Source organism: Octodon degus, unplaced genomic scaffold (assembly GCF_000260255.1).
Source record: "Octodon degus isolate 3935 unplaced genomic scaffold, OctDeg1.0 scaffold00112, whole genome shotgun sequence".
Classification (NCBI taxonomy): domain Eukaryota; kingdom Metazoa; phylum Chordata; class Mammalia; order Rodentia; family Octodontidae; genus Octodon; species Octodon degus.
In genome coordinates, this window is record NW_004524688.1 from 1,912,629 (window position 1) to 1,925,223 (window position 12,595).

A 12,595-nucleotide genomic window follows, 5' to 3' on the forward strand; every position below is an offset into this window, starting at 1 on the left:
TAGCAGCATATGCCACAACAGCTCCACCATGGGATGAGCCGGCCAAAAATAAACAAATAAACAAATAAATAAATAAATAAAACTTCTAATCTCCCACTAGATTTTGGTTCTTTAAAATTTTTATTTTATTTTTGGCAGAACTAGGGATTGAATTCATCCTGTGTGCTTGCCAGGGAAGCACTTATTCCACTGAGCCATCTCCCCGGCCCCTAAAATTTTTATTTTAATTACAAAAAAACCCATTAAAACTTTAACAGTATGTATTTCAGTAGATTTACTATAAAGGAAAAGAAGAAACTCAAAATCTGCTAACATATTCAAGAACTATTAAAACAACTTTACATTTAATTATTGGACGCTCATAGAAGTGTGTCAGTGCTCCCGTACTATGGGAGCCATATGTATGAGTAATAAATGAAATTGTTAATTTTACTGTTTCTGAAGGGAGTAGCAGGAGAAAGGGTAGGAGTATGGCATTTAGCTCTCCAAATGGATTGTGCTTCATATGCAATGATGAATGTGAAATGTGTTGCTCATTAACTCTACTTCCAGCCACCCTCATTTTTAGGGTTTGAAAGACATTTGATCCCTGGGATAACTCACCATTCATATTCTTAAAGATGTTCAGGATGGGGAGGATTTGACGATAGTAGGGCACCAAAGCCTCGCCTACCATCTCAGCCGACACAACCAGATGCTGGAGGACTTTGAGGGTCACGCAGATCACCTGTCGATTCCGGAGGTTCAAGGCATCTAGACAGGGGAAAGGAACAAACAGAAAAGGTCAAGCCTGAATTCTGTAACGTCTTGTTGATGCATTTAAGTAAACATGCTCTATGAGGGATGGCTAATGGACCTTTATTGCCATATCTCTGAATGATGCTCTGCAGCCCCAGTGCAGAAAGCAGGATCCTGCTGACTACTGCTTATACTCTTAGCTGGCTCGGGTTCTCACCAATTCTAAAATGCAGCTCATTTTCCCATAAGATAAGAGGTTGACTGTCTGAGAGGGAATAGAAGGACAGGTGGATGAAAGACAGAAGATCACCTAATGTCACTATATATAGTGGTTACTGCAATGGTTGACAACAGCTACCTTTTTATGCAATGATATCTTTCAGCTAATAATCTATGTTATCCTCAAAACTACTGCCATAGAACAAATTATAATTTGGGAAGGATGGCTTGGTGTGGCATGCATGTACAGAAACCATAGACTGGTTACCAATGCAGAATATTCTTGGTAGACATGAACATAAAGTAATTATATATAAACTATCAAGAAAGTAGAGAAGAAAAGCCAAACTTGTAAGGTGTTCAATTAGAAAGATTCAACAACATTTATTGATGAGACCCAGCAAGATAGCTCAGCAGACTAAGTACCTGCTTAAGCAGGCGCAGGGATTGGATTCAATACCCACAGGCACCACATGTCATGCCAGCCCTACCCCCAGCTGCACTGAGCCAGCCACTGAGACTAGGCATAGTGGTGCATACCTGTAATCCCACAGGCTGGTGAGGCTGAGAAGAGGAAGATCAGTATGAGTCCCAACTGCACAGTGAGACCTTGTACCAAACATATTAAAAAAATAAGTTATAAGAGAACACAGAGACAGAAACAGTCTTAAAGAACAGTTCTGAGTGCAAAGCAACAAGCTGCACTACAGAGAAAGAACAAGGGACTGTAAATTGTCTTGTAGACCCAACACCACAGGACAGAATTGTGCAATTCACTCAAGTGGAGAATGCAGAGGATCAGAAATCTGGACAGTGATCACTGGTTGTGTGAATGTTGGCCACTCAGTGACACTTTCTTGGCCATAGTTTCCTCAGTTCTAGGGACTCTCACTCACTTTCTAGGTCTTGATTAAAATAATTTAAGTAAGAGAACTATCCAAAGCATGTATGATAGAAGCTCAGCAGTGGGGATGGGTAAAATGGGATGCCCCAGATCTCCAAAAAGTCAAAGTCTCTTATTTCTAAGACATCCTAGTATCTAATGAAGAAGACTGCCTATGACCCTATGATCATAGAGCACATGCCAGAAGGAACTAGACTATCAGAAAGGATGGTACTTAGGTCCATACATCCACAAGGAAGCACTGGTGTTCTTGAACTCTAGCTCGTGTTTTCCATTGCCCTGAACATCCCATCACCTCAAATTGGGTTCCAAAGATATAACATTTTCCTCCTTGATCTTTCTATTATGTTCTTTATCATTAGTAATGGTGCAACTTGGTCAGTTACAAGTCACACAATCTCAAAATGTATTTCGCATCCTTGACATTTGTGAAGCTCCCTAGATCTGCCTCATGATGCTCTCTGCATGCTCACCTCTACTCTTACTTCTTCATTTTCATCATCTGGGACATGCCTATAGTCCTGGGTCCTCACCTTTACCATCTCTTTTCTGCTTTGGGTCTTCATCCTCACCTCCACCCCTCTGGTCTCAAGTTGTCATCCTCACGTGCACGCCTCTCTTCCTGAGCTCTCACTGTCACCTCCTTTCTGGTCTGGCTCTGTATCCTCACCTTTTCTCCCCTGGCCCTTTGGCCTGTTGCTCACTTTCACTTCTCTGGCTCTGGGGTTTCATCCTCATGTTTGCTCCCCTGTTCATTGGGCCTCATCCCCACCAACGCTCTTCTTCTGCTCCTTGGACTCCTCCACTGGACCCTGCCTGCCCTCTAACAGGCCTCTTTTCTTTCTGGTTTTCTCCACTGTTTAATACCCTGCCTTTTCTTATTGCTGCAGATCATCTCTCCACCTGCTCAGAGTCAGCCCACCCTATATCCTACAGAGCGAAGGACAAACTAGCCAGACACAAGGGAGGGATTCAGGGTAAGTTTGAATTAAACTAAATCTTAGTTAAAAGTTCAAGAGCATAAAGTATCACTTAGTGGTTTCACAGCTATTTCCTGTGGAACCACTAGGAAGGTCTAAAAAAACAAACTGTAAGTCTCTTCATTCCCTGCAACAACAAAGTAGGAACCAGAGCATGAGGATACTAGAGAGTCCCCCCCACCCCCAACTTGTGGTTTAGCCAAGCCTACCATCTTGCTTGATTTGAAAGTAAACAGGTGTAATGACTAGAGATGGCCTAGCTGTAGCTTAGAGAGCCCACTTAAATATAACAATAGAACTCCATAACATTGTGGCTCATTATTACAGCATTTAGACACACAGCAGGACATGCCATATCTTCTGACAAACAACTAAAAATAGAATACCATAATTTAGTCTACAGGCCCTAGAAATGAGAAATTTGAGTACAAAGCTTCAGAGCAGCACAGGAAGGCAGAGAGGAAGAAGGTCGTGCCGTGTGGTGCCCCGTGGTGAAGGGGACATGTCTTTTACTGGTCCTACTCAATCTATAAGTTGTTTTGTTTGTCCAGGAAGACCCAGCTCCATTTATCATAAGGGTACAGGGGTCCTGCATATGGGCTGTTCTGAGAACAGCCACTGTAGACATTCTTTCAAACAGTCTATCAATGAGGCCCAAAGTGTTTCGGACCATGCAGATGTGTGCCATGATTCACAGCACTAGTAGCTGACATGCATTGAGTACCTCGAAATGGCAGGAATTAAATTGAGCCTTTTACATACATTCATTTACTAATCCTCCTTCATCAACTATTTGTCGAGAATGCATGATACACCTGTCACTGCCCAGAAATTGGAAAAACAAAAATAAGTATGACAAATAAGGCACCACTTCCTTGGGGTGTGTAATATGATATGGAAGATATTAAAAAGTTTAATATCTTAAATAATTTACACTGTGATGATCCTTCTTTCTAAGAAGAGTGGATATTTGATCAGCCAATCACAGGGGCACTTAGCCCACTCTGGAGATAGGGAAGCTCCCAGATGCAGAGACAAATCCCTGTGACCAACAGATGTTTAGGTGCAAATTCTTTCATTAGCGGTTCTGCTTTAGCTTGTATGGATGAGATTCCACCAAGACTCCGGCTCACAGTCTCAAGGAATAAAGTGACATTCTACCTGATTTTATCATATCTTTCTTGGGGTCATTTAGAAGCAATGAGTAGTATGTGGGGGTGTGTAGGCATGTATAAAAGGAGCACAAGGCTGTAGTTTTCCCAAGCTCAAGGGACCCTGAATTTCCATCTCACCTATAAAATAGACAGAATCAGAGGCTGGTTTTTGTTGTTGCTGTTGTTGCTTTTTTTTTTTTTTTTTTTTTTTTTTTGTGGTACCAGGGATCAAACTCAGGACACTGCACTTGCCAAGCAGGTTCTTATGCCACTGAGCCCCAGCCCCAGCCCAGAGCCAGAAGCCTGAGTTACTGATTTTTCTGCTCTCCCTATTCATGCCTCCTTATCACTTATGAAGGCTGCAATGCCATATCAAGCTAAATGCCTCCGAAACTGTAGGCAGGAAGGGCTGAATATAGGAACACAACAACATGGGTGTGTTGACTGTATTTTTCCTTTTTAGGTATTTAGTACAGGGTCTCACTACACAGATTAGACTGGTAGTGATCCTCCTGTTTTTAGTCTCCTAAGAGCTGGGATTACAGGTGTGCACCACCACGCCCAGTCAGTCTCAGTTGCCATCTCAGCGCACCCCTGTGATGGGGCTGGCACAGCATGCCAGGGATCGAGCCCCAGTCCCTGCATCTGCCTAAGCAAGAACTTTAGTCTGCTGAGCTATGTGGCTGGCCCATGACTGTATTTTTAACATCTTCAAATGAATGTGTGATTGAGTACATATACAATGGCTTGTACTTCGCACACCAATTTGTGGATTTTTGTTGCTTACAAGGAAGTCTTTATGTTCATACCATGAGATCAAATGCAGGACCTCCGGGGGGAATTAAAAGAGATAAGTATCTGGATGGGGTGACTGCAGAAAGACTTTGGTCATAGAAGTGGCTCTTGGATGTTGGATTATAATGTTTTTCTTTTAGGGTATAATGCCAAGCTTGCATAAAACAGTCTACAGTGTGCCTGCCAACTTTAATTATTAGAGAAATGTTTTGAAATATGGAATATATTAAGGAATAAATAATATATATGAATATTAAAATATATGTGTATATATAAACAACATTAATATTGAATTTTGGTTATTTGGTTTATGCCTACATGTATAGCTACTTGGCCTTTTTTTTTTTAATTTTTAGGGAAGGGTCTACAAGGTGTTCAGGGTCTCACTACTGTGATCCTCCCAAGATCACAGGTGAGCACCAACACCCCAAGTCTCAATTGCCCTCTCAGTGCGCCTCGGCGGCAGGGCCAGCATGGCAGGCCCGAGGACCAAACACCCAGTCCCTGTGCCTGCTTGCAGATGCTTTAATCTGCTGAGCTATTTGGCCGACCCTACTTGGCCATTTTTGGAGGGGTACATTAATGATCTCTCTCATCACAGATAGTGTTAGTAGCTATGAAGAAATAGTTTAATTGCAACCTTGACTGAATCAATATGGTTGTGATGAATGTTACTGGACTAAGAATGACCACAAGTGCTCCAACTGTTGCACTTCACTTAATATCTAAAAAGGAATGCTAAATCCTCCTAAATGAGCAAGTAATGGCTTCAGAATCTATGCAGTGGCTATAAAATAAAACCAGAGAATACACTATAAAAACCCCTTAACCTATGCAAGAGGGATTTTTTACACCACTGATTTCTATTATTTCTATTACTCTATTTTCTTTCCTCATTCTTGGGAAATTAAGATATAGCCTCAATTTGGAAGTCTTTTTTGTTCTCATTGTCCCAATCGAATTAAAGAAAGATAATTTCTTGGAATTAAAATTCCTTTCCTTTGAAAAAGTATGTTAACAGATACAAAAAGAATACGATTCTGTAGCTTTGAAGAGATGAACTGTGTTTATTCTTGTGTTGATGGGCTTGAAAGCTATTGTCAAGATGTAAGTGAAGACTTTGAACTCAAGATATAAGCTTTTGAAAGGGTCTAAAGTGAAGAATCTACTGACATTATAGAACCTTTCTATTGAGAAAATTGGATTCGATTGTAATGTTTACTACTTTCAACTATAATCAAGAAAACAGAGCTTCTAGATACAGACAAATTTCTAAAGAATAAGGAAAAATAATTCTAAGTCAAACTGTAAAATTTATTCACCATAGATAGTTATAAGCTACATGTATGACTTTCTCAGGCATAAAATCCATTATTGCTATGAATTTTTGCAAAGTGAGAACATTTTGTACTATTAGATATGATTTGCTACTATAGAATCAGAAAACAGCAACACTTCTACTCATTCTTTATTCTTTGACTAGAAACAATACACAAAACAAAAAGCAAACAATATATTCTAAGAACTACTTTGACATTTTATTTGTTAATATCCTTAATATGCAAATAGCTATCATCACCAATAAAAGAATGAATCAGGTTCATTGAAAACGGGCTAAGGATCCAAGCAGATAATAAAAAAATTGATAAATACAAATGAACAATTAATATTCCACAGTGGTCAAATTAATTTGTGGCCAAACAAAAGAAAGCTTTCATATTATAATTTTGAGTATCATATTAACAAAAGTGTTAAAAATTTAACACTCAAAGTAGAAACAAGTTTGGGAGAAGAGACACCTGAATAAACATCATATTGTAAATCATTCTAGTTTTTCTAGAGAACAGTTAGAAAAGCAATACACTTAAAAACCATAAAAGTCATACAGCAACCAAACAATTTCACTTGTGGGTGTTTAGTCTATGGAACTATGCATATACGCACAAAGAGTAAAATGAAAATATGTCAAAACTAGTATTATTTATAATTAGCAACAATCTGAATGTTCCAATAACAAAGTACTTTTAGATAAAATATAGGATATGCATATAATTATAGAATTTGGTTATCTAAGAGAAAAATATCTTTCAAACTTCATAAAAATTATGAATGTTTGTATATATTTCTCTTTTGTACTGAACATTATTCTTCCTGATTATAATTTTATATTTCAATATTTTATAATTCAAGGCCTCTATCTATCTATCTATCTATCTATCTATCTATCTATCTATCTAAATGTTTTTAGTACAGAGTCTACAGGGTCTCACCACACACATCGGACTTGAAGTGATTCTCCTGTTTTCAGCCTCCCAAGCACTGGGATTACAGGCATGCATCACTGTGCCCAGTCTCAGTCATTGTCTCAGTGTGCTCTGGGGATGCGACTGGCACGGCACACCAGAGATCAAACCCTGGACGTCACGCTCTGCCTAAGTAGGTACTTTAGTACGCTGAGCTATCTGGCTGGCCCTGCAATATTTTCATGATTTTTTCTTAAACCTATTATTTTTAAGACAAACTTTGAAACAATTTGATCAAGTTAAAATATGCTTGCTCCTCTGATTAACATTTAAGTACAACTGTAGAATAAATTAAGGAGACAATAGACATCTTTGTTAGAAAAATGGCATCACTTCAACAATTTTTTGTCGTCTTTAAGGTATGCAGAAGAGCTTCATAATATTTTTATATAAAGTATATTTTTGTTAGATTTACTATAAAATTTTATATTATTGTTGTCTAAACTCACTTTACCCCAGTATCCTTCCTAAAGATTGCTGACAATATTCATATAAAAGCATGTGATTTTTGGGGGGCTGGGGAGATGGCTCAGTGGAATAAGTGCTTCCCTGGCAAGTGCAAGGGCCTGAGTTCAGTCCCCAGTTCCGCAAAAAAAAAAAAAGCGTGTGATTTTTATATATTTATATATTTATTTATATTTATATATATGTTTATTACTGGTATTTACTTAACTGTTAATATTTGAGTCTATGTCATTCAAAAGTGTCCCTTAGCTAAGGTAGAAGATAATGAAGCTGGGCTAGGGAGATAGCTCAGTGGCATAAGCACTTCCCTGGCAAGCGTAAGGTCCCAAGCTCGGTCCCCAATACCACAAAAAAAAAGTCAGTGCTGATTATAACAGTTATTATATGTATGTTACATGCCCTGTTAAAAATCTTCACATGTATAGCTCATTTAACCCTGGAAGTAACCCAATAAGTTTGGTGCCATATTGTTCTAATTTTGTAAAACATTGAGCCTTACTATTGGGGACTGAAAACTATTAATTTATGAGAATGGGAAAGAGTCATGTTCAATTCAGTTTGAAAATGCGCCTTTTCTTTCTTTCTTCTACCATCTCCTGTGTCATGAAGGGCTGCAGTCTCCATTCCTGTCACCTCTGCTTTTATGTTTATAGGGGCTAGATGTGATCTTGCTTCTTTCTCACAGATCTGAGGGATGCCTGGCTCTGGCAAGTGGGCAGGGGCATGGTCAACACTTCTGAGGGGATCTTTGAACCTCTGCGTTGGAGTGTGCCCAGTGTGCCTTCGCCGCTGCACTACTGCTGTACCACAATTCCCGTGGGGTTACATTATGACTACACTTAGATGGAAAATTTAAGATAGCAGGCAGTGGACAATGAATGAAAAATGGAGAAAGAGGAAGGCAGAAATCCAGCCATGGTCAGACAGCAAACTGTACGACACTGACACGTCTGTGCTTGCTCATACCCAGGCACTTCTACGCCAGCTCCCCGCATCACAACACCCCGCGGTATGAATGAGTTTCTTTATTTTAGAGATAAGAGCTAATCAATTGAGCTCAGCAGGATGGATGAACTCGCACAACATTGTAGGTTAGCACTAGAACACAGGTCCAGGTCGGGGGACTTCAAATGTGCCACATGAACTCTCAAGGAGCAACAGAGGGAACACGTCTTTAGTATCAGTATCACAAAGTTCAGTTGACTTTCTCAGAAAGTATTTTAAAATACAAGATTCCAGATTACACTTTCCTTAGTAGCTATGGATTTTCACTTCAGTATTTGAATTGGTCATTCTAAGTTAAATTTGTTGGAGCAATAGATTAACCCAAAAACTCAGATGAACCATTTTTCATGGATGGTCAACACAGGATTAGGAAGAGAGAGATTGTCAAAAACTGCATTCGGCTTTGAAATGCTCCAGTCTGAAAGGAACACACGTCTCTCCTGTCCACAGTCCAGTGGTAGAGCTAGACCCAGCTTTGTGTATTACTGGACAACTGAGAAATGTTAAAGACAGACAGACAGGTGGCACTCAATAGATGACTCTGTCATAGAATTTACATTGTTTTGGGAAACCAGCTCTCCTCTTTTGCCTCCCCTGTGACACTACGGGCTACACGACCCTAGTTAATCAAGTCACTATGGTCTATCTCCCAAGGTCATAATTCTTTGAAACAAGTGGGCATGTGCTAGGTTGTTACAGTCATGCAAATCATTGTCTTTTTATTTTGTCTGAAAATACAGTCCATGGTGCTTGATTTTTCTTAGAGGTGCAAATAGGTAAGTGTATAGTCCTGAGGTTTACCTGGAGCATCTTGATGCCAAGAATGGAGCTGGCTTTAGTATGGCTTTGCATATAATGGAGAAAAGAGTGACAATATTGAGCTATCAGATTGAACCATGTCTAAAATATTTTTCAGATATGTGAATTATGAAGCAACCTTTACTGAGACAATAAGTCAACTTTCTTTTTTGTATCTTGTAACCAAAATAATATTAAGTAATATATCTCTTCTCCATAGTTGCAGAAAAAATCATATTCTTAAATTAAAACCATTATTGTTTTTGCAGTTATTATCCTTTTTAAAATAATTTACCTGGGAAATTTCAAGATGCATAAGTGAAATGATTAGACTACAAAATAAAGGATAATACATTTTACATGTACTTGTTCCTTTCTAATTGAAAAGAATTCTCAAATCATTGTTTGTATTACAATATGGATTCTCATATTTTATCTTTCCTTGGTGGTTTTTCCACTGGGATTCTTTCTTGAAGAATATTTTTGTTTTTAAAAATGTTGTTGTTGAAATTTCTTTAGCTGTGTCATGCATGTTTGTCCTTTACAGCTGGATGACCTTACTCATTAGAGCTCTCCTAATGATGCCACAGTGTGGTGTCTCTTCTGCTTGTAGGTCAGTGTTAGTTCTGTTCTTTATTAGCAGCCAGGGTCACTGCCTTGTAGGCCTGATCAGAAATGTAAGTTGCTGCACATAAACAAAAGAATATCACAGAAGAGTTTAGATGAATAAACAGAAATTATTCTCACCACTGCTTGCAATAAATACAGAGCATTATATCATTATGTTCTATTTGTTGTTGCAAATTAGGCATCCTTACATAATAGTTTTTATGCAGGACATGATGATTTTGTGGCAGGCCCAAATAGCCACTTCATGCCTTTGATTATGGCACCCACGCAAGTTTCAGTATGGATAGCAGTTATGTACCTTATTAAATTAATTTTGCAAATATTTTTCATGCATCTACTGTGCACCAGTCAGTCCATTAGAGGCTGCAGCACACAGTTATATTCCAAGTAACAGGAAACAGGAAGCTACAGAGTTCTGCAGGGGAGAGGAAGCAGGGTGAGGTCAGGACCAGTTAGTTAGGGCAGGACTGGTTAGTTAGGACTAGTTATGGCAGGAAGCAGAGAGGAGAATCTAAGGAAGCTCTAAGAACAGTAAAATCTAGAGCTGGGCTGTGAACGTCACTTAGTGCGAGGCATTTGGTAATATGGCAATGGACATTCTGAAAGAAAACAAAGGTGAAAGTAGAAAAGGGTAAGTTCTATGGCACCTTTCAGTTTGGCTAGAAGTTGAAAACATAATTTGTAGCCAGATTGTAAGTAGGAATCCTTGGATGTCATATCAAAGGATTGAAGGTGGCTGGAGTTTGGAGGCGTATCTGCTTGTAAAAGAGCAAGCATATTTGGGGTGGGTGGTGAATTTAAAGCTATTGCCTTGGAGTCAAGTGTGTGGATCAGGGCAGAAGAAAAGATTGAGTACACTTTCTTGGATAACAGAGAGGGAGTTCTGAGCTGGCAGGGCAGATAGGAAACTGGAGGAAGATTTCTGGGAGGAAGGATGCAAACTAAAAATCTTTAGTAAACTGCTTTAGCTGATTGCTAAGAATTACATGTGGAGCAAGCCCCCAGAAAGTCCAGATGAGGGGCAACAACTGAAAGATGAGAACTTGAGATGAGAGAGAATTTACTTCTGCCTACCACAGGGAGACACAGCTTGGAGCCTATGTGCAAAGGGTCAGCTGCCTGTGGAACAGGAGCTAACACTGCAGAGGAACATGAAAGAGCTCAAAGGCCCTAACACAGATTGTAATGCCCCCAGTGGAACTACACTTTAGGGCCCTGTTGAGGTTGGACAAGGTCTGGCCATTAAATAGTGAATAGAAGGGAAAGTTGTCACTTCTACTATAGAGATTTTTCACTGTCACCTCCAAGCTCCTGCTCCCTTTGGGCCTGTGACCAGCAGCATCTATCAGGCCAGGTCCCTAAGCAAACAGAGCTCCCCGCTCACCAGCAACAGATAGCTGTATGTGGGATGAATACACTTGTATTATTTTAAGTCACTTATTGCTGTAAGCCCTTAAGATTTGGGGGCTTGGTTGTTGTTACAAGGCAATGTAGCTTATTCTGGTTGATATAATTCACTTTATCAGAGTAAGACAATTCTGTTCTTATTTGTTTTAAAGATATGAGTGACTTTTTCTCTAAGTAGCTTACAGCCAAGCAGTGGGACTGGATAGAGTTAGTGGCCCCAAAGAGGGCTGAAATCTTGCTGCACGTGCTTATACAATGCAGAGCAATGCCAAACTTAGATGCTGAGTGTGTCTGGTCACTGAACACAGCACCTGACATGTGCCACTGTGCCTGTGAGTGGCTGTGTTAACCCATACACGAGATGCCTACGCCACACTGAGGATCTGCCCCAGACAGGAACAGATTGTCCTAAACCAGAAGAGGAGGCTGCACAAAAGAAAAGGCTATCCCAGAAGAAATTAAAGAAACAGCTATGGCATGATAATAAAAGCAGCAGAAAATAAATGCAAGTAAAGTAAATAAACACATAAGAGTGCAAATGGATCTTGAATTATATTAAATGCATTAAACCACTTATTTATTTATTTATTTGTATTTGGTACAGGGTCTCACTATGCAGCTCAGACTCTTAGTAATCCTCCTGTTTTCAGCCTCCCCAGTGCTGGGATTACAGATGTGTTCCACAATGCCCGGTCTCAGTGGCTGGCTCAGCATGCCCAGGGGCAGGACTGGCATGGCATGTAGCGCTGAAGATCGAACCCGGTCCCTTGCCTAAGCAGGGCAGGCGCTTGGTCCACTGAGTGATCCTGTTGGCCCCAAACCATTTACTAAGAGTATCTTTTCTTTCTCTTTTAAAGTCTCATCTAAAATCTTTATTTCAAGTTTTTTTTTTTTTAAGAGAAAAAAAAAGTACCAGCAAAACAGAGTTTCAAAACAGGTTAGTAGAAGAGTTACAACAATTAATATATTGCATATTGTTGTCACAGTGGTTATTGAGAATACAGGATATAGGCCTAAAATTTATATTTTCTCTAAATAATGTTTTCCCCATATTGTATGTATGAAATATTTTAATATAAGTTTTGTGACACATTTGTAAAAATTGAAATTTTTAATGACTATGTAATGATTATGTAATATGTTTGTGTTTATATGGTTAGTGTACATTCCGCTTTAATTATGATTTCTTTACTTGGC

The 12,595-nt window shown here is 39.3% G+C and overlaps 1 protein-coding gene across 1 annotated transcript in view; it reads right to left on the reverse strand.

Annotated features, from left to right (window-relative positions):
- Pacrg (parkin coregulated) overlaps positions 1-12,595 on the reverse strand; it is a 539,156-nt gene that overhangs the window by 227,195 nt on the left and 299,366 nt on the right. The window contains exon 4 of the mRNA XM_004639430.2: positions 604-753. Within this exon, the coding sequence (XP_004639487.1) occupies positions 604-753 (150 nt within the window). The remainder of the gene's footprint in view (positions 1-603; positions 754-12,595) is intronic.